This window comes from Brachyhypopomus gauderio, chromosome 10 (genome assembly GCF_052324685.1).
Source record: "Brachyhypopomus gauderio isolate BG-103 chromosome 10, BGAUD_0.2, whole genome shotgun sequence".
In the NCBI taxonomy this organism is placed as follows: domain Eukaryota; kingdom Metazoa; phylum Chordata; class Actinopteri; order Gymnotiformes; family Hypopomidae; genus Brachyhypopomus; species Brachyhypopomus gauderio.
In genome coordinates, this window is record NC_135220.1 from 19,603,658 (window position 1) to 19,630,293 (window position 26,636).

Consider the following 26,636-nt stretch of genomic DNA (forward strand, 5'->3'; position numbering starts at 1 on the left):
CTTTATTTAAAATATTTTCAAACACAGATTCATTATTTTTTACCGCAACGATAAACCAAACCAATTACCTAAAACCACAACACCATAACAATTGGGCTGTGACTTTTTTGGTTCGCTTTTAATTAAAATAATATTTGGATGTGATTATGTAGGCAATAGGTTACATTCAACAAATTTGAATATTTTTAGTAATGTTTTAAAGAGGTATGTTAGATGAGATTAAACCAAACATTTCATAGCATTTAACATAATAACGTATTATAACGTAAATTGAAGTACTGGTTATAGGTAGACCTACTTCATTTTTCAAGAATAACACCTGTACAGAATAATAAAGAAAAAAAATAATAATTTTGTTCGCCAAAGTTATTTTATTATTAAAATGTATAAAGAACTAAACATTTAACAAATTTATACTTGTTAAAATATATAATGTGGTCTCACTGCATTCATAGGACTAGTATGTAAAGGTAACAGTACTTTTACATCCATCATTAAACCTGTCGCTAAACGTCTTGAAGGAGGGGTCGGGGTGCACTGCGGCCGCCGTAGTTACAAACGTTAACTGCAGTCGTGCGGCTGGCTCTCAGCTTTACTATGTTTTATTCCATGGTAGCTAGCTAAATATCAGTTTGACAGCACACAAAAAAGCGTTGTCATTTCAGTAGCCAGCTGTGCCCAAAAGTTGACGTAGACGCATACAGGATTAACTAAACAGTACACTGTAGGCGTCCAGTGGCAAAGAAAAATAATAAATGTTAGCGTGCCGGGTTGCCGGTGTGCAGTAACGTTAGCACGCGTCAAACATGAAATTCTTTGTTAGCTGGCTAACTAGCTAGCTGGCTAGCTAACCGGATTTTGTTTCGGTTGTCGTGGCCAAAGAGCTGTTTTTAAAACGTGAAATCAATTTTTCGGTACAGCGGATTCAGTGTCATTTTATAGGTTTTGTAAATTTATGTCACAGTAAACATTTGGACCAGGGGTCGGTTTTCTGACAACTTGGAAAATGCGGAACAAAGATGGGCCTATTTCGGCAAATCATACGGATCCCTCGGGTAGGATCAGTGTGTGAAGCAGCCAGATATCTAACAGCACATCTAGTTAGCCAACGATTCATGATCACTTTCGCCCTCCGGGCTGCATGCCTACCAGTCTCCCTTGTTGGTCATTGTGTCGATATGCCACCTCACTTTAACTTTGCTGATAAGTTTGTATACTGTTACACGGTCAGTGCAAGCTAACGGTTAAAATGTTACAGTGATGAACACACCGTTAATCAGTGATGTAAATTTTAAAAATACTCTTGTAATTATTTTAAAAGTAATTCACCTGTTATGGGTGCACACCTTAAACTATGCCGTGTATTTCCACACATACCAAGTCAAGAAACTTCTTCACCTTACATCAGCACCTTTACTGATAATGTGGTTAATGTCAGTTACAATTTCAAATCTGGTTTCTTGAACATATGCATCTAAACTTTTATTATTGTTTTATCTATATACTTGTGAATAGATATTACGGACACAACGGTACCAGAAACTCCAGAGGCAAAGCGTCCTTTTGGGCCGAGGACCACCAGAGCCTCCACAGCTATGGTAGTGGATTCCTCTTCAGATTCAGATGTTGAGATATCGGGGAGTTCTGTGATGTGGTTGGGGTAAGACTACAGATGTTATGTGGCATTCTGTATTCAGTTTTTTTGTAATATTGTCATAACCAATAAGCTTTCCATAGCATGTTTTGAGTTTGGATGTTGTGTTAAATCATCAACTAGACCAGCGAATACCGGGAAGAAAGGGGTATCGCCTCAGGATGTCATCTTGCTGTCTGAGGAAGAGGAAGAAATAATGGAGGTGAAAATGAAGACAGTGCAGGGACAGCAAAACAAAGAGACCCCACACCAAAAAGACCAGGTACGGTCCAGTCACCTTGAAAAGAGTTTAAGCCTATTTCTGTTGGCCAAACCCTCAAAGTTATAGAAAGAAAACATTTCAGGTTGATATTTAAATCTGGCTGTTTCACACCATCTTGACCAGTGCTGTATGCAGCTCATCACAAATGACAGCTCTGTTGAGTCCTGTTGGGCACAAATGGGCTTGTTTCATTGTACTTGTTTCACTGATCTTTCAGGAGACCAAACAAGAAAAAGCTTTGCTTGTGGAGACTTCTGGCAACAGAGGTACTGATTAATTCACTGATTAATTAACATACTGATTAAGTCATTTGGGTAGCATGGTTACCATGGTAAAGTCTTTTCTCCTAACAAAATTGTACTATTGAGTTCATGGTAGCTACTTTTGATTCCTCTGTCCTGATTTTTTTCCAGAAGAAGAGATTTATTTCTGTGCTGTGTAAAGCCTCCAGCTTTTCTTCTAGTGAGACTGTTCTTATTGGTATTCTGAGGTGTTGAGTAAAAGCCACACATCTCCTGGATCTCCTGCTCTTTTGCTGAACACATTCCTCTCGGTTAACACCGTCATGATCAGTCTGTTCCAGATGGCTGAACATGTATGTTTGAATTTACAGCGTTGCACACAGTATTGGGTCCTTCCTCAAAGTAGTGATTTTTCATTTGTTGTATATATGAAAAGATTGTCAATCCTCTTCAACAACTACATAACGATTTTAGTGCGATTCATACAATACCAGGGTACAGATTAAAGTCACAAAGGTTCACAGAAATATAATGCCAGAAAGGGTCTAAAATCTTACAATAATTCAGATTGATTCTTAATATTTTTGCACTGTGAGCTGTTTTAAGAACCTCCCCACTGATTAGTTAGTTGCTAACCACAACACTGATTGGAACGGAATCTCACAGATGGTCTCATTTACCATGTGGCTGATAATTTGATTAATTGGCTCAATTAAGTAATTAATTGAGAGGTGCATCCTGGCCTGATACGCTTACCCATCTCAGACACAGTGCACAGTAAGAGGAAGCAGGAGATGCATGTCAGCTCCCAGCAGAGCAGCCCCTCTGAACACTGCAAGAAAAGACGCCTGTCAGAGGTGAGTTCAGTTACTACAGCCAGATTTCCCTCACACCCTTTCATCTAGATACCTGCGCACTTTCTCACCTTTACATCTTCCTGTAGTTACCTTTTCATCTTCACATCTACAGATCTGTATACCTGAACATCTTCACTCTTTCACATTTGCTCATATGCACACCTTCACATCCCCACACCTGCATACCTGTACACCTGCATTCCTGTGCACCTGCTGAGGTAACCCTCGTCTAGTAGAGCTGGAAACACCCGAGGTGTGCAGGACGCACACGTAAGTAAACGCCAAACTGAACCAGTTCAAGGACGTTTACGCTATTGCTTTCCTTCACAGTATGTCAGCTGCTTATGAGTTAATCTCCTTTTCTGTAGTGATGTATTGCCAACTGATTTCCTGACTTGTCACTTGTCATGGTTGGTGCTCTGGAGAGGTAGCTGTGTGGGTGGGTGCAGTCCCACCCCTCTGTCTTCTGAAATACACAGCTGTGTTATGGCCATTTGGTTCACAAGACTGTATTAAAGGGTTTAGATTCACATGTTCTGGGGTGTTCTAAGGTCTAGAGTCACATGACAGTGTTATGGGATCTGGGTCATGTGGCTGCTTTCAATATTGTAGACCGATGACTCGGTGGAAGAGGGCCCAGAACCCAGCTGGAAGGAACAGGAGGCCATGGTGAAGAAGCTACAACGCAAATTTCCCCATCTGGATAAGAATGTGAGTCAGTGACACAATGGCCCTTTATCACAGGGCACCAAACTTCACCGCACAGTTCTCACCAGAGAACTCTCCAGCCCTATCGTGAGCTGACATTGGTTGTATTGAATGTTGTAATTCACAGAAATCCCCGCAGAAAAGGTTTTCATCCCTCAACTGGGATGTCTATTATTGGTCAGACTGCTTATAGCGAATAATTATAGCACAGCATATCTTGTGCTTTGTGTTGAGTGTAAGTTGCTCTGGATAAGAGCATTTACCAAATGCTGAGAATGTAAATGGGAATTTACTACAAACGCCTATCTGCATATTGAAGCCTTCTGTGGAATCATTGCAAAGATCACCATCACAGTAACGATTAAGTAAAGAATGCCGGGCAGCCCCGGAGAGACGTGAGGCACAGTCTCCCAGGGACTAGGTGAAGACCTGGGCAGAGTTCTGGTTATTGATCACATGAGTGGCATGAGAAGCAATCGGGTGTGCTGTATTTTCCTGCAGGAGCTCAGAGACGTGCTGGAGGAGCACAGCTGGGCGGTGGATGACACACTGGAGGCTCTGCGCATGTTCTCCGACCACGGTGAGGACGTCGCCGCACCTGGTACCCGTTAATGCGAGTTATTTCCAGTCTGAAAGAGAAATTCTCTGGTGTGAAGACATTAAGAGGGAGTTTTACCAGTCTGAGTGTGCTGTGCTCTTGGTTTGTAAGCTCAGCTGGTCCACGACAGCCATGTTGCTGTCTCAGCAGCTTACGGGCAGGATTTTAATAAACTACAGACCTACATAATTTCACAGAGGTGTTGAACCCAGCTAGTCTAAATTGGTTTTGTTCCTGCTCCCAGTGGACCTGGATCAGGTAATAACACACTGCACACTGGAGCTGAAATTTGAAAAGATGGACTACCTGGGGCTTTTGGAGGGCTGTGCTTAAAACCTGTAATAGAGTGTAAGTTCTCTGCATTGATTAACAATCACTATCTACACTTCTAACAGCAGCAGTGGAGGCCAGTAATGATGAATCCAGAGCTTCACCTGCAGCTCACCACGGGAGCGAGAATCCTAGTCCCAGTACCTCTGCATCAGGCCCGGCTCTGTCGCCCCACACTCCCGCCAGGTCAGCATCGCCTCCAGAACCGCGCAGACCTCTCAGCCGGACCAAAGAAACGCGGAAGAGGATTCAGAGAACGGCGCAGGCCAGGAAGCAGAGCGCAAGCTCAGAAGACCAAAACAGCGACGTCGAGATGCCTTCTGAAGACCTGGAGCTGGATTCGGACCAGGAGGAGGTGGACGAGGCATTGCCCCGGCTCAAGATGCAGATCCTGGACTTCTTTCAGAGTGCTGCTGTAGATGAGCTCACCCTCATCGCTGGGTGTTCATTGAAGAAGGCTCAGAAAATTGTAGAATTGCGGCCCTTTAAAAAATGGGATGATCTGGTAAGAGGCTCTCTCTGTGTCTCTCAGGCTCTCCTTCTCTCAAATGACACTCTTCCTCTTTTTTCTTGTCTCTTTATTTGCCGTTTCCATCAGGACATCTACTGCACCAGTGAACAGAAGCTGGCTGTGTGCTAGGGTCAGCGTTAATGAGACTATAACTAACACCCGAGCCTTCTGCCCTGCTAACTTTCATTCAGTGTTGGCGACATTAGTGTTGCCTTACACTGCCTGGAGTATCACTAAAAACCAACAGAGAAAAACTCATTTAAAACCCACTGGTGGTGTCTGTGCCTTAGGACGACGTCTTGCACAGAGGTAACGGACTGTCTGCTGACCTGCTGACTGGCTGCCGTGAGGTCCTGAGGGAGAGGGAGGTGGTGCAAGGGCTCATGGGAAGGTGTGAGGAAATTTCCCGAAAGATGGCCCAGGTGGCGCAGGATGGTCTTAACTCCATGACTCAACCACACACCCTTAACAACACGTGGGTTTGACCTCTGCTAGCTTCTGCATGGCCTTAGAGAAAGCATAATCTAATGCTTTTAACACTAGACATAAAGTTTAGCATTTTTAAACAAGGTAGACATGTATAATTTAAAAAATTATGGTTCAGGCGTTTTTTCCCCCTCACAAAACCAAATATGGTTTACCTGAATTATATCCAATGTGCTCCAGATAACTGAAAGGTTTCTGGCAGCAATTCAGTGTAGGGGTTAAATAAAGGGTTAGATTTGTATTTGTACAAGGGTTGAATTATATTCCTTGGCTCCCTAAATGCAAGATGACTCTGCATGTTTCTCTGTGGTGCGTGTGCAGGTTGCAGCTAAAGCCGTACCAGCTGATCGGCCTCAACTGGCTGGTTCTGCTTCACCAGAACCAGCTGAGCGGAATCCTCGCAGATGAGATGGTTAGAACTTTAGGACCTGTTACCTAGAACACACGTCCAGTTCCAGTGTTCTATGAAGAGACGGATGTTTTTACACATGTGATTCTGCATCACATGGCATTATGATCAGAGAAGAAGTATCATTTTAGATTTTTAAGTTTTTAGGTTTTGCTTGAATGTGGTGTAAACTGCAAAAATCAAACTGGTATCCAGAATCCAATTTCACTTTTGAAGATATTTGTTTTGTTTAAAGTGCCTGTCAACATTCTCATAAAGCATGACTAAGCATTTAATAAGACACAAAACACATTTATATAAAAAAAATGACAGTACTCAGTTTTTCAGTTTAATGTATACTTAGAGCTCATTGTAATCGATAACTTATCTAATTGAATCTTGTTCCTTAATCAGTAATTCTGTCCAGTCTGGAAATGTGGGTGACATACCTGCAGAGAATAAAAACACTCACAAAAGATTGAAGGGACTTAAGAGAGGGCTGTGTGCATGTACATATGTATGTAGAGTTTGACTTTCTGTTGTATGTTGTGTGCAGGGTTTGGGAAAAACGATTCAAGCCATTTCGTTTCTGGCCCACCTCTACCAGGTGGGCAACCAAGGCCCACATCTCATCACCGTGCCCTCCTCCACCCTGGGTCAGTGAGGCTGCTAATGTTTAGCCTAGCTCCTCTCTCGCTTCTGAAAGAGCTCTGACGATGATTGTGGGTTTCTGTCGACAGATAACTGGGTTCGAGAACTGAACCTGTGGTGTCCTTGCTTGAAAGTTCTGGTGTATAATGGTGAGGTTTTGTGACTTGAGAGTGATCTTCCTGATGGCAATGTGTGTTTGAGTGCTTTCTAACGTGTGTGTGTGTGTGTGTGTCTGTAGGCTCTGTTGAAGAACGACGGTGTCTGCGTTACGAGATTCTCAGCAACATGGTGGATTACAACATTATTGTCTCAACGTGAGTACTGAAGCTGCACCACCAAGCATACGGTCTCAAAAAGGCGCCCCCTGCTGGCCCTGTTGAAACTATGCATGATGAGAGCTGGACAATGACTCCCTTCATGAAATGCCTGAAAGTGAGTGAACTTGTAGAGGCTGCTGTAAAAACCTGAGAAACCAGTAAAGTGATGATCTCTCTAGTCTCACACACAGAGCAGGGCCACGACTCTTGAGGTTGCCCTGGGAAACTATGCACGCGCTAATGATGTAATGATGCTAAAATGTCAAGTGTTTAGTTGGATGTGAAGAGGTCTTGGTAAAGTGACCCTGCCATATTCATTATTCATGTTATTGAAGCGTGGTCGTGTCTCAGAGACCAAAGTTCTGCTCCAAAAGACCTGCAGTCAAGACACGAACTGTGTTCATTGGCAAACAAGCAACACTGACTGACTTCATCAGTATGAGTCATGGTTTCCTTCTCCTAGGTACAACTTGGCCATTGGGAATTCCAGCGATCGCAGCCTGTTCAGAAAGCTGAAGTTGGAGTATGCAGTGTTTGACGAGGGACACATGTTAAAAAACATGAGCTCACTCCGGTATCGCCACCTCATGGCCATCAATGTAAGTGCATGTCTACAGCATGTATAAGGTTTATACAGAAGCACAGCGAGATAACATGACAGGTAATTTTCAGCAGGATACCTAATTTCAACACTAGGTATTTTAATAAGCTCTAATGCTAGAACACTTTGGGCAGTGTTGTATCCGTTTGTGCTCGTGTGTGTGTTCACATGTGAATGGGTTTGGTTCTCCACAGGCAAAGTATCGACTACTGTTGACGGGAACTCCGTTACAGAACAACCTCTTGGAGCTGATGTCACTGCTGAACTTCATCATGCCCACCATGTTCTCCAGTAGCACCTCACAGATTGCCAAGATGTTCTCTATGGTAGGAACTACTCGCAGAACCCATTGGTTCTCCTGTACAGCTGGTTTCTTCATCCACAGTCCAGGGGCCCTTCGGAACCTTCCTATTGTCACAGCGCTACAAACTGTGCAGACACGCATGATAAATGCTGTGAGTTCAGGACCATAGATGCCAGTGTAGAGTTCTCCACACCTCCACAGCTGCTCCTCAAGGTTTCAGTAACAACAGGCAGCGCTTAGACTCTGTAATATGAGGAATGAAGAAGACAGCTGTATAGCCTTGACCCACTGGCAATACTGAAGGGATGGATCTCCATGACTACTCTGAGACCTCTGTGTGTGTGTGTGTGTGTGTGTGTGTGTGTGTGTGTGTGTGTGTGTGTGTGTGTGTCTGCACCTGCGGGAATGTCCACCAGAAATCCTCGGAGGAGCAGAGCACCTTCGAGAGGGACAGGATCGCCCACGCCAAACGTATTATGCGACCGTTCATCCTGCGGCGTGTAAAGAGCGAGGTACGGTCCGTGCCGCCAGCGTCGTGATGCACGGTGGATGACGAACGTGAAGCGTGTCCGTGGGAAGACGTGCAGCACAACGGCTCCCATGCATTATTCAGGCCGTGGCTGCTTCTGTGTGCTGCTTCACGGGTCAAGGGGGAGAGCTTAGTGTGCACACGCCTGATCTTCCCGTGTGCTGCTGGGTCAGCGTGCTGGAGAGGGCTGTGGTTGGCGTTCAGATGTGTGGGGGTCGGAGCAGAATGCAGTGCTTTTATTTCATCCCCTGACTGAGTTTATGATTTGTTGTGTGTGTGTGTGTGTGTGTGTGTGTGTGTGTGTGTGTGTGTGTGTGTGGCTCAGTTTATTAGCTGATGAGATGACCAAAGTGGAATTGGAGCAGCACTGCTGTGTTTATTTTGAAGGGGCAGTACCCAGCAGGGCTGTGGTTATTTTGGGCGGGGGCAAAGAAAATGAACAGAGCTGTCTTTATTTTGGTGGGAACAGTAACTGACAGAGCTGTCTTTATTTTGGTGGGGACAGTAACTGACAGAGCTGTCTTTATTTTGGTGGGGACAGTAACTGACAGAGCTGTCTTTATTTTGGTGGGGACAGTAACTGACAGAGCTGTCTTTATTTTGGGGGCAGGGCGGAACCCTGACATGGCTGTGTTTTCTGAGTTTAATGGGTTCTTTCTTTTGTGGGGTATCGGTGACTCATTCTGTCTCTTCTTCTCTGCTCTTCTCCCGCGATGCTGTACAGGTCCTGAAGCAGTTGCCTGAGAAAGAGGAGCAGGTTGAGTTCTGTGCCATGAGCGACAAACAGAAGCAGCTTTACGACACCCTGTTCCACAAGCTGAAACACTCCAGCAGTGGAGAGAGTATGTTGGGGGGGGGGGGGGGGGTGCACGTGAGGGAGATACTGATGAGCTTGAGTTTTTGCAAAGAGGTCATAGAAATCAAATGGCTAAAAGTTGTCCTTACCAAAGTAATGTTTTCTGTTTTCATCTTGCCTTGATGTGCTGGGTTTTTGTGTGTATAGGTTTTATTTGTAGAGAAGTGCTTGTAATGTTTAACAGGCCAAAACACACAGGGGACGTGATTATAGAAACAGCAGCCATCTTCCCCTCCTTATCACCATTAAGCAGGATATGAGAAATAATCGTCACCTGCAAGCAGACAATATCGTTTAGACTGGGAAGCTATTATCTCGGTATTAGTAAACAAATCCCTCAGCTGGAGAATATTTCTTTATTGATATTCTGGTAAAGTTCTTCTAGTATTCCTTCTCTGAATACAATTGTCTAACGTTGTCTCTGATGTCTCCACCCAGAACGGGAACTGACCAATGTGATGATGCAGCTGAGGAAGATGGCCAATCACCCCCTCCTGCATCGCCAGTACTACAATAGCAAGCGGCTCTCCATCATGAGCCAGCTCATGCTCCAGGTGTGGACCCTCTATCTGCGTCACATACACTTCCAAATGCAGTGCTGTTCATTGGATTACTTTTTTTTTTATCTTTCATTCTTTTTCTGAATAATACAGTGGTGAGTGGGGCTGACATAAGCATTGGGTTTTTCTTCAGCATTCAGAGTTTCAGCATGTCACAATTATTTCTCTCATGAATAATTAAACATAAAATAAAAATAATAAACAACTAGTGCACCATTCTATAAAAGGAGCTGTTATTGGTTTTTTTTTTTTAACAATGTTTTGCTGCCTGCCTCCCTGCAGGAGCCCAGTCACCGTGACTCAGATCCAGCTCTGATAAAGGACGACATGGCGGTGATGTCGGATTTTGAGCTACACCGCCTGTGTCAGCAGTATGCATCTCTGCATGAGCACCAGCTGAGCACAGACCTGCTGCTGGACTCGGGGAAGCTCCGCCTCCTTTCACGCCTTCTGGCGGACCTCAAAGAGCAGGTGTGCTGGGCGGGGCCAAACTGCATTAGTTAGCACTTGGTTAGCACTCCTGTCCATCAATCCTTAGGGTGTGGTTCCTCGGGTAGGCCTCCCGAGCCACACAGTACTGTACACTTTAGTGGGAGGGACCACTGTTCTCTGTGCTCTCTTGGTTTATAGTGTTTATTTCCAACCTGTACCACATAAAATGTGTGCAGGATTGTGTGTCTTAACTTTATGCCTTGTTCCATCACCAATAATAAATTATACAAAGTAATACTGGATAATGGATAAAGTAGTAATGTAGTAAGTAAACTACAGTGCCTTAAGGAGCAAGGATGGGCTCCCTTCATACACGAGCCCATTTGCTAATTACCAAACATCTCTTGGGTTCAACTCAAAATGGGGAGCTAAATCCTGGGATGAAGGTCAGAATGTTACATAATTTGTCAGGTTTTTGACGTGCACAGATGGACTCCTGTTCTCCTGTTGAGTGAGTAAATGAGTTTACTCAACTGTCTCCGTGTTCCACCCCTCAGGGCGACCGAGTCGTCCTCTTCAGCCAATTCACCATGATGCTGGACATCCTGGAAGTGTTGCTCAAACACCACAAGCACAGATACATCCGGTTGGATGGCTCCACCCCTATGAGTGACAGGTGGGCCTCTTCTGGAACCCAGGCACAGAAAACTAACACATACCATGCCTGCCAAACATAGCACTGAAGAAACATTTCATACATTTATACTTAACATAGCAAGTGTACTTTTACTGGGCCCGGTAGGCTGGTGGTATCTTCCTGGTCTGCTTTGTGACAACAACTGTTGTAAAAAGTGCTATATAAATACATTTTGATTGATTGATTTGTGCCTTCAGTATGATTGCTCCAGGAATGTATGTGACTAAGGAGTGAAAAGCCAAATCCTTCACCACAACCTTTAGCACTTCCCTTGCTTGTACATGACTGAGCTCGCGGGCTAAATGTCAAGCCCACTATGAGCAGAAACGAGTGTTTTAAAGCAGGAAAATCACAATACTGAGGGGCAGGGTGTGGTTGAGAGCTGTGGGGAAACCTCCTACTGGGCTGGTTCATTAATCAGACGTAGTAGAAAACCTGCTAAAGTGGTTCTGTTCTTTCCCTCACCACAGAATTGGGCTGATCGACCAGTTCAACACGGAGCAGGACATCTTTGTGTTCCTGCTGTCCACTAGAGCTGGAGGGTTGGGAATCAACTTGACCTCTGCAAACGTTGTCATCCTTCATGACATTGACTGCAACCCTTACAATGACAAGCAGGCAGAAGATCGCTGTCACCGTGTCGGCCAGACCAGGTCAGAGTGGGTGTGGATATGTAGAGTTGAAGAAATTATTTTGACCATTAGCATGTGTAATTTGCATAATGTGCATAATTAGTTCCTGCTGGACAGGCTGCTGTTATCCATTTTATCAATTTTATTTTGAAATACATGTACATTTCCATAGAGGTAGTAAAAATTGTAGTGTAGTACACAATATTTCAGAGAAACAAGACATTTTGGATAGAGGTCCATCAACTGTGCAAGAAAAGTGCAAGCTAAGTAGTTCTTGTGGATCACTTCACTTGCACAGCTGATGAAGGACATCTGTCCAAAACTGTTTTTCAGGAAACGGTGTGTACTACACTACACATTTTTACTGCCTCTACATCTTTACTACAGGACCCTGTTTCTCCCTTGGGCCTTCTTCATATACATGCGTACATACAAACATATTTTGCTAAAATAACCGTTTTTGTTTTTTTATGTCTGAATGCATGTATGGTTCTATAACTTTGTGAACGCTTCTCCTGGACTGTTACAGGACTGTTAAAGTTATCCGGCTTATAAGCACGGACTCCATAGAGGATGCTATGCTCCGCATTGGCCAGAGGAAACTCAAACTAGAGCAGGACATGACTGCCACTCAGGAGGGTGAGCGTACGTTTTTAATACAGTTGCCAACACACAGAGGCCACCGCAGTCATAATCATTAACCTGTCCTCCAAAACCACACTTATTTCTGCACAGGCTGACCCAGTTCACCAGTGACTGTTTCTATAACTTTGTGATTCTAGAATTTTCTGTTCCGTTACATCATTAATAGAATGATGTCTTATGAGAAGAAAAAACATTAGGTGATGATCTGAATCTTTCCAGGTGATGAAGATATTATTTCAGATGATATGGCTTCCCTCCTGAAGGCCTCTTTGGGACTCTGAGACGCTCATCAGGACTGGCATCCAAGATGATTGTGCACTTGAGATTAGCATTTTGCATTTGAAGTAAAACACTGTAAAACATCTGATCCTGATCTACTTGCCATTAAAAGGTGCTCTGATAATGTAAGTTGTACATGTCTGTCTTAAGGTTTCCATTGAACCTTCTGCTGATGGTGCAGCCAAATTTCAGTTTACATTTTTACATTTTCAGTGTTTGAGTACTGATTCAGTTCACATAAATATCATAGTTTTTAATTATAGGGCTGCCAAATGTTTGAACAAAAAGTAGGGGAAAATGCCATTTATTACTTTACTCATGTCCATCAGTCTGGAGAATCTGCACAAGTTGCAGTCAGAAATATGTTTACATTTTCACATTTTGAATGTGACTACTGTCTTGTATTTAGTATTTGTAGTGTTGTCCAATGTTTAAATAAAGTTTAAAATGCCATTTATCATTATTATTAATAATAATAGTAGTAACTAGAAAAAAGTGTGTATAAATGAGTACAGAAGTGTGTGTGTGTGTAACGACACCCCAAGCTGCCCAATCACACACTCCCTGGGGGACGGGTTGACTTGTTCAAATCGGTGGCGCCACTTCACCGCAGGAGCGACAGATCCTGGGTACAGAATGAACACCATCCGTTGAATGAACACCAAGCGTGAGATTTGAGGCTTTGCTAGAATTGGCTTCAGTGTTACATTCGCCACATATTCACTGTTTTGTTTTCCGAAATCCTGTGCATTAACTGTCTTTCTAATTAACGTTCGCTGGCTAGTTATCTAGTTTAGGTTAGCCGGCTAGCTATATACACAGCGGTCAGCAATTTTAGTAATCGTTATCTTTATGTATACGTATTGTAGCAAAGTGTTATGATTTTAATTAAACTTTTATTCAAGTAATACAATTCGCTAGATGGCCAATAATGTATACATTGCACTAAATTGTTAGCTTGGCTTAATTTTAACAACTTAGCTAGTTAGCCAAGTTAGTTAGTCTACCAATTAAGCAGCTACGAGATTGTAGGGGCCCAATGACCAGATGTATCTTAAATTACTGCTATCTAGTTAGTTAATGTTAATATTTCATTAGGGGGGTTCATTTTCTAACGCCTAGGTGAACACTAATGTCTGAGCTAGTTAATTAGCTAGTTGGCTAGCTAGCTAGATACCTTGGTGGCTGACTGTTACTCGGGCCCTTTTGTGTATTTGTTCCAGAAATATGAGTCACTGTGAGCTGGAAGAGGTGACGAGGTCCATCAATGACAAGATCTCACTCATCAAGAAGCTTTTGGACTTACGCGCAGTAGGTACGACCTTCTGTAACGGGTTGGTTTTTTAAACGACTCGAGTTTGGTTTGACAAATTACACCACAGTTCATTCTGCTGTATACATGTAGTTTATCCATTGTACGCGGTTCGCCGTAATTTGTACAGTCCTGCTACTTGATGTGAAGTTTCTTATTATTTCTCTAGCAAATGATGCTGACAAACGGGGATTTCTGCTTAAAATCGAGCAGGACGTCAACGCTATAAATGGCCTCCTCGACCGGTTTGAGAAATGTGTTACTCAGCAGAGAGACCTGCTAAAGCATTTGAAGGTTCGCTACAATACCAACCTCTATAGGGTACACTGCATTTCACCACACTAAGCTAACGTGGCCGCTTATTGGGGATGACCCGCTGCACAGTTTAGTGTTCTTTCTCAAATCTCATCAGCGGTTTATCTAATTGTTACTTATTAGCAGAAACAAGGGAGACTGCAACACTGCAGTCTCAGGACTGGGACAGAAAAACCAACTTTTTTTTATCAAGTCGGTCCAAAAATAGTTGCATTGACTTACCAATGCAAGCTAAGCATGTGCTTTTTTTTTTTTTTTTTTTTAGTAATTGAGAGCTCGACACACTCTCCCACTTTCTGTCTTTGTCTCCGAATCTCTTTCTCTGTGTTCCTCCCTGCTACAGGAACTGGATGAGTTCTTCCAGGAGGATGTGCAGGACGCCCATCACCTGAAGGAGAACATCCCACAGCACATGCCATGCAAAGGGCAGCAGGCAGCTCAGTTAAGGCTCCTTCATTAGAGACACTTCCGCCAGCCTCAACATGACACAAGCCAATTAGCTTTCATTACCTGTGAGGTCTGTTCGCATTGCTAAACTGTTTTCTCAGGAACCTCGCAGAATTCCACAATTTTCCACTCCTGTTCCTGAAAAGCAACATCTCTGTTCTGTTGGCTGTGTTTGTGAAGTCGTTGATAATTCCCTGATGAGTGTGAGCAGGGGAGATACTGACTACATTATACTGTCATCCTCTGTGTAGGGAACAGTGATCGGTGTTCAGCTGTGAAGAATGAATCTAGCAGAGTTTTGCAATAGAACTGAGTGAAATTAGCTGAACGTGCACACAGTGCACCACGATGGAACGCTTCACCCCTCTTGCTTGCCGTACATTATCGTTGTTCGACTTGCTCGAGTGACTTTGTACTTAAAACATGCTCCTGACACCCTCAGTTATGGTAAAGTTGACTGAAATGTGGTGGTTTGCAGCACGCCTAGGCAACACTTGCTCAGAAATAAGAGCAGGGTTGCTGTGCAAAGCGTGTCCTTTCTGTCCACGTAAAGCTGACGAAAACGCGTCCTTCTCTCCACCCGATCAGACGAGGCCAGGCAGAGGGTCACTGCCGGCAGGCAGATGCGCAGGTGGAGCCACAGGAGCAACCTCCACCCAGGAAGCCCCCACGCTCCCACATCAAAGAGATGGAGTTTATCACTGTTGAAGAGTTCGACACAATCCCCCAGTGAGTCCTGCCCACACCTGGCTCTCCAAAAGCCCTGCAGTGCTGATAAATCACGTTAACTATATGAGAGAACTCTTCAGGGTGTTCATTTGTATACCTATTTAGTTTTGTTTTGGTTCAGCTTTCTCATGGGATTTCCTTTCTCTCTAAAACACACTAGAGAGTCCTGACCTATACAAGTGTGTGTAATGACATTTTGTAAACAAAGATGTTCTTCCTAGAAATGAGTTTGTTCTCATTAGATGCCCTAAATATGCCACAATGGTCTGGTGTATTCTCTCATTGCCCTCTTTCCTCACCGCTGTGTTCTACCCAAATACCTATAACACTGTCCACTAGGTATATGAAAGGACGTTTGACGTATGACCAGCTGAATGTGGCCGTGAGGAGCATCAACACGGCTGTGATGGCCAAATACAGGATCCTCCAGCAGCCTACCAAAAGCCTGAGCAATACGGCGAGGAAACTTCACCAGAGGTTTAAAGAGCAGGAAACCAAAGAGACCAAAGGTGCCATGTTAGCTACTTATGGGGAGACTGGTTATGTAACTTATGGGGTTCCATAATATCACATCTGTATTGGGGCTCCAAGACGCCGCGGTAGTCAGTTTTGTATAGTTTGTATAGTGTTGTGATTCACCTCGGAGAGGGAAACTCAGGCCGTTGGGCTGGAGATACTTGGATGGTTGCTGGTACTCCATAAAGAAAGGTCTCTTCTCCTTGTTTGGTTTTACCAAGGCGGTTGTGAAAAGCTCTCACACAGTTTCTCTCCCTCCCTTCTGCCACCGTCCCTGCCGCCCCCCCCCCCCCCCCCCCCCCCCCCCCCCCAGGGCAGTTCTTTGTGGTGGAGGAGGATTTGCGGGAGCTGGCCCAGCTGAAGTTGGATAAGCGCTTTGTGGGCATGCTGAACATGCTGAGACACTGCCAGCGGCTGAAAGAGCTCCGTGGAGGAGGTCTGACGCGCTACATGCTGCTCTGAGCTCCAGACCCATTGGGGGAGCTAGCGAGCACACTGAGCGTCTGTTTCACCCATGGTTCTAAGAAAGCATACCTGCTCCTGACATAATTGAATACCCATAACAACCTCACCACTGGTCCCTGGATCTGCATAAACAAAGACATGTTTATTATGTTCATGGTAAAGAGTCTAATCCCTGCATATAGGGCTTATGGAGTTCTGGATTCTTCTAACATACAGTAGCATCTGTAAGAAGGTGCTAGAAAACTAGTATGATCTCCTAATGTCAGAAAAGACCCTCAGTGGCCCCTGCTCCAGCTTTTTGAGGCAGGTGAACCTCCACCCTTGCAGCTGTACCCCTGCCCGTTTTGGGGCATATGAGCCTTTTTGACACATCTCACATTTTTGGTAAATTCACCATTTTATGAAAAAATGTTTGTAATAATAAAGAAGTGGCTAATGCTAATTTATTCCCTGCATTTTTGATTGGGTCATTCATTGTCATTTTCTTACATTTTGTCATACCGTTTTAGAGCACCATGGTGGATAATGTTCCATTTAATGGGTTGCCTGTTAATTGTGGTATTTGAGATATATTAAATGAGATTTTAGAGAAACTTAATTCAGTAGACTTCCAGAAGTTAAATATCAGCATATCATGCAGCAAACATTAATTAAGGGCTATCCAGTCTGTTAATCAGGGCCTGTCTGTAATGCAGTCCATACATCATGCATGATCACCACACGTCTAACAAATATCACTCCAGTAGAACGGTTACTGAAACAAATAACGAGAACATTACATTTCATTAAAGAGCATAGCACCATGCAATCTGAGCCATATTCTACAGAAATTGTCCATTTTCTAAAGTTACCCATTTTCACAGCCAAAGTTCAACCATTTATCTGAAAGTTACATTTCAACGTAGTCAGTTAGACATTCATAGACATTCATGCATCATAGTTGTACAGTGGTCTACCGAGAAGCTCGTACGGCATTCGGCAGTGAGCAACAGCCAACGGAAACCATGACGCCTGCTTTACAATCGCTGGTGAGTGATCGCTACTCCATGTCTTTCACTCTGCACGGCAACGTCTGATTGGTTCCTCTGGCTGTGTTTGTGTTGCCGTCGGCAGCTGGAGAGCCCTGTGCTCGCTGCGGTCATGGTGATCACAGGTATCGGCGGGACCTTTCAGTATGGCTTCCATATCTCTGTCCTCACCTCACCATCAGTCGTGAGTATCAAAGGTTTTGAAGTTATGATGGATGCACAAATGTTATTGGGAGAGAAACGAGCACATGATATCCTTAGATCAGATACAGGCTCCCACATGGTTGAAGCTTTTGTCAAGCATCATGAACTGGTGATTTGTTAAGCTTTAAGGCCTGATCATTCCAAAAACCCTCTGTCCCCCCAAGTCCTAGTTATGAAGCAGTTCTCTGGCATCTGCTGGTCTCTGACAGTAGGATGTCGAGTGCACAACCCCAGTCTCGGACAGCAGCACTTCTACTCTGGTGGGTGACGTGACAGTGGGCTGCGTTTATTAAACTTTGTGTTTGTGTTGTAAGTATGTGAAGGCGCTGGTGAACAGCACGTGTGCCCGACGTTATGGACGTGCCCTGGAGGCCTGGGAACTGTCCCTCCTCTGGTCCTTCATCGTCTCCACGTACAGCATTGGAGGTCTGCTGAGCTCCCAGTACGCTGGACGTCTAGCCACCATCTACGGGAGGTACGAACACACGCTCACAGACTGGTTTTGGGAAAGAGGGTATAGACATATTTATAGTGTCTAGAGTGGGCATGTGAATGAATTGTGCAAGTGGCTTGTAGAAGCAGAAAATTCAACAACAACTTGATGAGTTATGTGAACAGGTGAATACTGCATGGCCATAGAAATGCAGTTTCTAGAGCACCAATACAGATGGGTGCAGAAATAGAAAGGCCTAATCATTCTGGAGTGACGTAGCCTTGTGTTTGACCCCTGGATCAGTCCTCCATATGGGTATATAACCCCAGCAAAGCCTCTCCTGCCCCTGAAGTGTCCCTGCAGATCTATAACCTATAATCGGTGATGACTGGGGGGGTCATGATTAAGTTAATGTTTGTTCATGTGTGAACGCCTGAGCTCGGAGCGTTAGACTGTGTCCCCGCTGCTACAGGTTGGCCAGTGCTACACTTTGCAGTGAAGAGGTGGATCAATTTAATCAATCTAAACAGAAGGCAATCTGGTGAGCAGTTAATTCCTTCTGGGGGAGACACGGTGTCATTTAATTGCAGAATCGATTTGAATATATGCTGAGGGAGGGAGGCGGAGTTGCAGCAGCTGCTGTATTGGAGTTCAGGAATATTTCTGCCGGTCACCGCCGTGGATCTCCGTACTGTTTTAACCCACCAGAACCCACCATCTGACTAGCACCAGCACATACGAGAGCAAAGATTGGTTGTGTAAAAGTGAAATCATGCCTCCGTGTGGCACTGGCTCTGAGATGCTTGCTCAGCAGGACAGGCAGGGCATCATGTGTGGTGTTCCACACTAGAGTGTATCCACCACACGAGAAGCTCTTCATAAGAGCTTCGTAAAGGACAGTCCTGTAGATGTGTGTGCATTAAGATGGCTGTGTAGGGATGTGTGCATTTTAAGATGGCTGTACCACTAAGCTCTTCCTCTTGCTGTGTAATTAGGAAGCGTTGTCTTGTGCTCAACAACTTGGTGGCCATCTGTGCTGCTGTGCTGATGGGCTTCAGTAAAACCGCAGCGTCATTCGAGATGATCCTGGCGGCTCGCTTCCTCTACGGCATCAACGCAGGTGTGAGACAAATTCACTATCACCTTCATGAAGTGCTTTTCTCAGTATCATGGTAGCTGTCATTCAACTGTCAGGATCGCTAGAAATAACTAATAAGACGTAAAAAAAAATAAATAAATACACACATCTGATAATGAGAATCAGAGGTGAAACAGTAGAGGTATTCATCGAACGTTCACCCCCACCACTACTCTCAGCTTAACTACTGACCTAATCAAAGGCATTAAGGACTACAGCCTGTTAAGCAAACGCACTAGAGGGAAAGGTTCCCATGTGGAGGTATTTAGAGGTATTTAGTATGTAGTGACAGAAGGGAGAGATGAAGGTCACCAAGGAGATGAGGGAGTTGTCATGTTGAGTGTGGGAGTGTGAAATGTGGGAACAGTAACAGTAATGTCCCTTGACAACAGTCTAGAACAAACTTGGACCACGTTCCACCACAAGCCTAAACTCAGAGACCAGGTGTCACCAGGACCAGGGGACCTGAGTGTAGAGGCGTGTGTGGGCAGAAGAGCACACGCAGATGCTGAGGAGGGGAATGACGGAAGGTAATCATCTGAATAACTCCTCACACTTTCTTATGCTGCACTGTGTGTGTGTGTGTGTGTGTGTGTGTGTGTGTGTGTAGGGTTGGGTCTGGCTGTCCATACCATGTATATTTTGGAATGTGCCCCCAAGAGGCTGAGAGGGATGGTGGGCGTGTCTGTGGGCTGCTTTGTTTCAATGGGCAAGTTTTTTGGACAACTGCTTGGCATCAGGTGGGTGATTATGATGTAATTGGTGTGACATCACATGGGATATAGTAAACTAAGCATAAGTAAAAAAAAAAAAATTACAACATTAAAAATCTACTGTAATACGTAAACTTTTTCCTGTGAGCAAACGGCTTATTATTGAGGACAGCCGTGATCCAATTAGTTTCTTTTACAGGTGCTAGTTATCTGGTTTTCTTTCTTGTGTCAATATATAATCCTGTTATAGGTATTCCAACACTGCTGTAAATGCAATTACAGTCTCTCACTCTCTCACTCTCTCTCTCTCTCTCTCTCTCTCTCTCTCTCATGACAAAGTGATGTGTGTGTTTGTAGTGAGGCATTTGGAACAGATGAGAAGTTGTGTGTGTGTGTGTGTGTGTGTGTGTGTGTGTGTGTGTGTGTGTGTGTGTGTGTGTGTGTGTGTGTGTGTTTATAGTTAGGTATTTGTGATAAGTGATGTGTGTGTCTGTTTTTATAGAAAGGTATTCGGAACAGACAATGAGTGTGTATATAAATAATATATAGAGGTATTTGGAACAGATGATAAGTGTATGTGTTTATACTGAGGTGTTTTTGACAGATAAGTGATGTGTGTGTGTTTACTGTGAGGCATTTTGGACAGATGATAAATGATGCATGTGTGTGTTTATAGTGAGATATTTGGGACGGAGGATAAGTGGCCTGTATTACTAGCCTTCAGTGGACTGATTGGTCTCCTGCAGCTGGTCTCTCTGCCCTTTCTGCCTGAGTCTCCTCGTTATCTGCTCTTAGTGCGTGGAGACAGTTCAGGTTGTGAAAAAGGTGAGGAACTCTCACTGAAGCCCAGGGCTTGAAGAAAGGTGGTGCTCTAACGGTAGTACAGTACTGGTACTGCTGATGTCTTGTTTGAAGCATTGGAGGTTGAGCTGGAGCGATACTTAAATTACATTTCTTAATGTGATTACTGTGTATGTGTATATACTTGATGTGTTTGCATGTATGTATTTGATGTGGGTGGGTACTCGGGGTGTGTGTGTGTGTGTGTGTGTGTGTGTGTGTGTGTGTGTGTGTGTAGCTCTCAGGCAGATCCTAGGTGCCCATGGGGACCTTACTGTGGAGGTGGAGGAGATGCAGGCGGAGCATGCTGCCCAGCAGGGCGTGAAGAACCACAGCCTGATGGAGCTCATGCTCTCCAGGGCCGTCCGCTGGCAACTGGTGACCATCATCATCACCTTCGTCACACTGCAGCTGTGTGGCATCAACGCTGTGAGTCACACACACACAGTGTACAGGTTACAGCCTTCTTTTCTAAACCTAAGAAGCTTCATCTGTTTTGGAGATCTGTATTGGGTGGTCAGTGGCTCCTCTAAAGCTCCACTTTGTCGACCACCATGAGCTGGTGAGCTGAACCACACTTAAAAGCCAAATGGACCAGTGAAAAGTTACCCCCTGGTACCGCTACCAGAGGAGAAATCCACACCACAGGATATTCGAAATCCTTGAGGACCATGCGTGAGGACCATGCGTTTGAATCTAATTCCTCAAGTTCACTGATGGACAGGATGTAAATTCATTCATCTCTGAAATAGCATCATTCATTTAATGCAACAGACAAAAAGTCTGTTGAGAAAATATGCAGCCTTTGCCCAAACAAGTCAACCATACCACAGGGATACCACACCTCAATACTACTAGGAGCTAGACTAAGAACTTCATTCACATGTGGTGATCATTGTGAGGGAGGTGTGTTTTCAGTGTGTTTTCAGTGTGTTTTCCCAGCTCTATTTGCAATCCTATGACTGTGGTGAGAAATGTTTGTGTGTGTGAGAGAGAGAGAGAGAGAGAGAGTGAGCGAGAGAGTGGGTATGTGAGTGAGACTGAGTGTGGTGGCAGCGTGCTCACGGCTCAGTCTCTGCAGGTCTACCTCTACTCCTCTGACGTGTTCCGTGCTGCTGGGATTCCAGAGCACCACCTGCGCTACGTGGCTCTGGGGACGGGCCTGTGTGAAGTGTCCACCTCCATGGGCTGTGTAAGCCATCGCTCTCCTGTGCCCATCACACACACACCTACACGCACACACACACACACGGCACCCCTGCCACCCCCCTGCACATTGCCCCCACACACAGACACGCATCGTACACATACCTCCACACAGTGGGTGGTGCGGGTCACCTGCAGGCTCTGCTTGTCTGTGTAGGGGATGGTGATCGAGAGAACAGGGAAACGGCAGCTGCTGATTCTGGGCTACCTGGGTATGGCCGCCATCCTGGCCATCCTGACGGTCACGCTGTACCTGCAGGTCAGTGCACGTCTTCCTGCCCACAACAATGGTGTTGTTCGTAAGTGCCGTGCGGATCACAGACACCAGACTGAACCTGTGCAGTGAAACGGCACTTGTGTTCTGGGACCTGTGTCCTGGGACTATGCATGGCCAGAGGGTGGATGTTTCATGTGTGTGATAACGAGAGCGAGCTGATGGATCCTGTGGTTGTGATGGTGTAGGTTTGTGTGACATGGTTCTACAGTAGGTTTTCAAATGCTGTGGTGATGGTATTCATGTTTACATAATGCTGTGGTGATGGTGATGTAGGTTTATGTGGGGCTGTGGTTCTGGTTGGATTAGTTTATGTGACCCTGCTAGTACATTAGATTTACTTGACACTGGTGCTGTGACTGTAGGTTTACATGGCACTGGTTGTAGATTTACATTACATTTCTTCTCTCCTTAACCCTCCCTCACCCCCTCCTCCATCCTCTCTCACTCCTGAGGATTTTGTCATCTTCTTTGAAGAGAAGATTGCAGCAGTCTGTCAGTCCTTCTCCCCAGCTCCCAACCTTCCTACTGGTATCTCTAACCCAACACTCAACTCATTGGCTTCTTTCTCCCCTCTCTCCTCAAACAAGATACATCAACTTCTGACTTCTAGCAATCCTACTACATGCCCATTGGATCCAATTCCTTCCACTCTTTTCCAGAATATGTCAAGAGAACTCCATCTCAGCAATCAACAACTCCTTAGTTTCGGGTCGTGTACCTATCGTGTTCAAGATGGCAAGGGTGGTACCAAGGGTGGTTCCTTTCAAAGGAAGCTACTCAAGTGCTTGTGCAGTCTCTAGTAATCTCTAAGCTGGTCTACTGCAATTTCCTACTTGCAGGTCTTCCTCTATGGGTCATCAGACCTCTACAACTAATTCAGAATGCTGCAGCATTACATTACATTTTTACATTTATAGCATTTAGCAGACGCTCTTATCCAGAGCCACTTACAAAAGTGCTACGTAGTTGCTTGGAATCTCCAAGGTAGTATAGATAGTCCTGAACACAAGCTACTCTAAGCTGGAAAAACCACTAGACAAAAGTCATATGATACCTAACAATTATGCCAAGTCATTATTATACCTGAATATACACATCACCTGAGGAAAAAGACAGTAAGCAATTCCTATAACCCAATTATGCACAATACCTGAGAAAAAGACAGTAAGCAATACCTATAACAAACACCTGAGGAAAGAGACGATAAAGCACAGTAGACGAAAGTATAATTATGTAAAGTGCACTTGAAAGAGTTGGGTCTTCAGTCGGCGGCTGAAGACAGCAAGTGACTCCGATGTTCGGACACACAAGGGAAGTTCATTCCACCACCTTGGAGCCAGGACAGAGAAAAGTCTGGGTGCTTGTCTCCCATGTGTCCTGGATGATGGAGGGTCAAGACGAGTCATACATGAGGCACGGAGGGCTCTAGGTATGCTTCTGGGTTTTACCATGACCATCAAGTAAGGAGGAGCTGGACCATTCTTTGCTTTGTAGGCCAGCACCAGGGTTTTATATTTGATGCGGGCAGCTACCGGAAGCCAGTGGAGGGAGCACAGCAAGGGAGTGACATGGCTGAACTTGGGAAGGTTGAAGACCAGCCAAGCTGCAGCGTTCTGGATCAGTTGCAGGGGTTTGATGGAATGCATAGGAAGACCAGCCAGGAGGGAGTTGCAGTAGTCCAGTCTTGAGATGACAAGGGACTGGACAAGGACCTGAGTGGCCTCCCTAGAGAGAAATGGCCGAATACTCCGAATGTTGTGAAGGGTGAATCTGCATGATCGTGTTGTGTTAGCAACGTGGGCCGTGAAGGAGAGTTGATTGTCGACAACTACACCAAGACTACGCGCTTCCATGGATGGAGTGATCACTGTGTTCTCGAATGAGATAGAAAGATCACGATGAGGACTGGCTCTTGCAGGGATGTACAGCATCTCCATATTGCTTGGGTTAAGCTTTAGGTGGTGAGCTGCCATCCAAGAGGCAATGTCTTTTAGACATGCAGAGATTCGAGCTGAAACCTGTGTGTCAGAAGGTGGGAAGGAAAAGAAGAGCTGGGTGTCATCCGCATAACAGTGATAAGAGAAGCCATGTGCAGAAATTGTCTCACCCAGTGAGCGGGTATAAAGGGAAAAAAGAAGTGGACCCAGCACTGAGCCTTGTGAAACACCGGTGGAGCATGACTGGTCTTCAATCTCCCCAAGTTCTCACATGTGATTCCTCTGCTACGCTCTCTTCACTGGCTTCCAGTAGTGGAAGGCATCAGATATAAAACCTTGATGCTTGCTTACAAAGCCAAAAATGGACTGGCCCCTCCCTACATGATATCCATGGTAAAAAGCCGATCTGTACAGCAAACACTCAGAACCTCAAGCTTGGCTCAACTCAAAACTCCATGCTTAAAGTCTCATGGAAGACAAAGCTCCAGACTATTCTCTGTCCTGGCTCCAAGATGGTGGAACGATCTTCCATTAGCTGCTAGGACTGCAGTCTATTGCTATCTTCAAGAGTAGACTGAAGACTCACCTGTTTGTTGAGTTCTTACCAGAGCACTAACTCAGCTGATACCATTTGCCGTTAATGGTTAATGTGTGGTTAATGGTTTGTTACTCTGTGGTGTGGTTGTGGTGATGTCAGTTTACTGTATATAGATGTGGAGATGTAGGTTTATGTGACTCTGCGGTTGTGGTGATGTAGGTTTACATGACTGCGGTTGTGGTGATGTAGGTTTATGTTATTCTGGGGTTATGGAGATGTAGGTTTAACATTATGGTTGTGCAGGTGTAGATTTACATGACGTTATGGTTGTGCAGTTGTAGGTTTACATGACATGGTTCTGTGGTTGTAGGTTTTACATGATGATGTGGTTGTAGGCTTACATGATCTGATTCTGTGGTTGTAGGTTTACATGATGTGGTTCTGTGGTTGTAGGTTTACATGACGTTGTGGTTCTGTGGTTGTAGGTTTACATGATGTTGTGGTTCTGTGGTTGTAGGTTTTACATGATGATGTGGTTGTAGGTTTACATGATGTTGTGGTTCTGTGGTTGTAGGTTTACGTATCATGGATGCCGTACTGCAGCACGGTTCTCATATTCATCTATATCTTCTTCTTCTCCTCTGGACCAGGTGGGTCCACACTGCTTGAGTGCAGCATTGCTGTAATTATATTCCTATTACTGGATAATTATTAGAATCTAGTAATGAACACAGTTCTTGTCTCATTCATGGTCTCATTCAGACTTGCTTACAGTCTCCTTCCCTTTCTCTCTTTCTTCATCCCTCTCTCTCTCCCTCACTCTTTCTTTCTCTCTTTCAAACAGCTGCTGTGACAGCACCTCTGCCTGGTGAGATTTTCAGTCAGTCCTTCAAAGCAGCGGCGTTCACAGTGGCCTGCACCCTGAACTGGGTGGGGCTCTTCTTAGTGGGCATGGTGTTTCCCCTCATAGTGGTGAGTCCCCCCCAACACACACACACACAGCTCCGGAGCAACCCACCAGGAGACAATATGGCATCATTTTTATTCTCAGTTTCAGCTGTCACTAGTTCTAGAATAATCTCTTTGGTTCTTACTAGTGAGAGGAATCTGATTGGTTGCCCAAAAAGGAATGGAAAGAGGCTCACTGTGTGTTGTTCACCTGGGCTGTTCTGATTCATTGGAAAGAACATGACTTCTCTCAAGCCTTGTGTAGCTGACTTAACTCAGGATCATTGTTCTGCATTAGACTGTAATAAAAACAAACCCTCCATGTCTAGAGCAGTGCAGTTTTGCAGTCACATTAGTATTTTTCTGCATTTCGACAAACAGGCTGTGATCTGAGTTATGTGGTTCTCTTGGTGGTAATTGCCGTGGATTCTCCAGCTTCACTGTTCTTTTGTCTCCTCATTCTCTAACTCTTCTCTCTCGATTTTCCCCAACCCCCCTCTCAGGAGCATTTGGGCTATTTTTGCTTCCTCATCTTCTTTGTCTTCTGCCTCGGTTCTGGCGTGTTTGTGTGGTACCACGTTCCTGAGACCAGGAACAAGAGCATCTTGGAGATCACCGCCGCATTCGAGCGAATGCACAGCAAAGACGAGCTCTCCATGGGGACCAAGCTGAGGGGTCTTCAGGCCACTCCCTCGCTGTCTGGACTCGGCACCAAACTTTGATCCCAAAACTCAGATCACATGTAAACAATGTAGGTTCCAGTAAATAAACACTGTGTGCGTAATCGCCTCTTAAACAGTAGCGGTGACTCCTCATTGTTCCAGGGCATCAATAATGGTGGGCTGGTAGAAATCTCAAAAAGCAGCTTCAGACAATTAGAAAAGTAGAACTATGTACTTATGCTCTAAACCTCATCCATTTCAGAAAGGACTAACACCTAACGTGGTGCCTTCATTTCTGAGAAGGATGTTAAAGCCCTAACAATGTCACATTGAAAAGTAAAAAAAATTGTATTAATGTATTTAAAAGTTATAACATAAATACAAGTATG

The 26,636-nt window shown here is 44.7% G+C and overlaps 3 protein-coding genes across 8 annotated transcripts; all 3 read left to right on the plus strand.

Annotated features, from left to right (window-relative positions):
• The first annotated feature begins 546 nt into the window (after positions 1-546).
• Positions 547-12,663, plus strand: smarcad1b (SNF2 related chromatin remodeling ATPase with DExD box 1b). Of its 5 annotated transcripts, none has more exons than XM_077020344.1 (23): positions 547-1,055; positions 1,516-1,660; positions 1,778-1,916; positions 2,134-2,182; positions 2,924-3,015; positions 3,628-3,726; positions 4,225-4,324; positions 4,717-5,156; positions 5,453-5,637; positions 5,970-6,060; positions 6,593-6,692; positions 6,777-6,836; positions 6,926-7,001; positions 7,468-7,603; positions 7,800-7,931; positions 8,326-8,421; positions 9,163-9,280; positions 9,733-9,848; positions 10,137-10,325; positions 10,844-10,962; positions 11,454-11,636; positions 12,145-12,254; positions 12,480-12,663. In XM_077020344.1, exons 1-23 carry the CDS (start codon positions 1,007-1,009, stop codon positions 12,539-12,541), a joined length of 2,886 nt encoding a protein of 961 aa, XP_076876459.1. In that variant the 5' UTR covers positions 547-1,006; the 3' UTR covers positions 12,542-12,663. The 5 variants fall into 5 exon arrangements, with proteins under 5 accessions (XP_076876459.1, XP_076876460.1, XP_076876461.1 ...); XM_077020345.1 differs by having other exon boundaries at positions 4,225-4,303; XM_077020346.1 differs by having other exon boundaries at positions 4,225-4,303; positions 4,720-5,156.
• Positions 12,664-13,056: 393 nt separating this feature from the next.
• On the plus strand, positions 13,057-16,765 carry ska1 (spindle and kinetochore associated complex subunit 1). Of its 2 annotated transcripts, none has more exons than XM_077020351.1 (7): positions 13,057-13,168; positions 13,763-13,854; positions 14,021-14,145; positions 14,510-14,607; positions 15,202-15,342; positions 15,682-15,851; positions 16,172-16,765. In XM_077020351.1, exons 2-7 carry the CDS (start codon positions 13,767-13,769, stop codon positions 16,318-16,320), a joined length of 771 nt encoding a protein of 256 aa, XP_076876466.1. In that variant the 5' UTR covers positions 13,057-13,168; positions 13,763-13,766; the 3' UTR covers positions 16,321-16,765. The 2 variants fall into 2 exon arrangements, with proteins under 2 accessions (XP_076876466.1, XP_076876465.1); XM_077020350.1 differs by having other exon boundaries at positions 13,085-13,206.
• Positions 16,766-16,902: 137 nt separating this feature from the next.
• On the plus strand, positions 16,903-26,484 carry slc2a11l (solute carrier family 2 member 11, like). The gene is made up of 12 exons (XM_077020349.1): positions 16,903-17,351; positions 17,437-17,535; positions 17,870-18,030; positions 18,984-19,108; positions 19,737-19,866; positions 20,516-20,664; positions 20,918-21,108; positions 21,761-21,871; positions 22,043-22,144; positions 25,212-25,287; positions 25,482-25,609; positions 26,089-26,484. The coding sequence occupies exons 1-12, from the start codon at positions 17,253-17,255 to the stop codon at positions 26,305-26,307; spliced, it is 1,590 nt and encodes a 529-aa protein (XP_076876464.1). The 5' UTR covers positions 16,903-17,252; the 3' UTR covers positions 26,308-26,484.
• The last annotated feature ends 152 nt before the right edge of the window (positions 26,485-26,636 follow it).

Bases quoted from the DNA above. Each gene is read 5' to 3' on its own strand.
- slc2a11l (XM_077020349.1), top strand. From the start codon at position 17,253: ATGCATCATAGTTGTACAGTGGTCTACCGAGAAGCTCGTACGGCATTC. The intron at 21,109-21,760 runs GTGAGTCACACA...CAGTCTCTGCAG, and splicing joins AGCTGTGTGGCATCAACGCT to GTCTACCTCTACTCCTCTGA. The intron at 25,610-26,088 runs GTGAGTCCCCCC...CCCCCCTCTCAG, and splicing joins TGGTGTTTCCCCTCATAGTG to GAGCATTTGGGCTATTTTTG.
- ska1 (XM_077020351.1), top strand. From the start codon at position 13,767: ATGAGTCACTGTGAGCTGGAAGAGGTGACGAGGTCCATCAATGACAAG. The intron at 14,608-15,201 runs GTTAAGGCTCCT...CCACCCGATCAG, and splicing joins AAAGGGCAGCAGGCAGCTCA to ACGAGGCCAGGCAGAGGGTC. The intron at 15,852-16,171 runs GTGCCATGTTAG...CCCCCCCCCCAG, and splicing joins GGAAACCAAAGAGACCAAAG to GGCAGTTCTTTGTGGTGGAG.
- smarcad1b (XM_077020344.1), top strand. From the start codon at position 1,007: ATGCGGAACAAAGATGGGCCTATTTCGGCAAATCATACGGATCCCTCG. The intron at 3,016-3,627 runs GTGAGTTCAGTT...TCAATATTGTAG, and splicing joins AGAAAAGACGCCTGTCAGAG to ACCGATGACTCGGTGGAAGA. The intron at 9,849-10,136 runs GTGTGGACCCTC...GCCTCCCTGCAG, and splicing joins TGAGCCAGCTCATGCTCCAG to GAGCCCAGTCACCGTGACTC.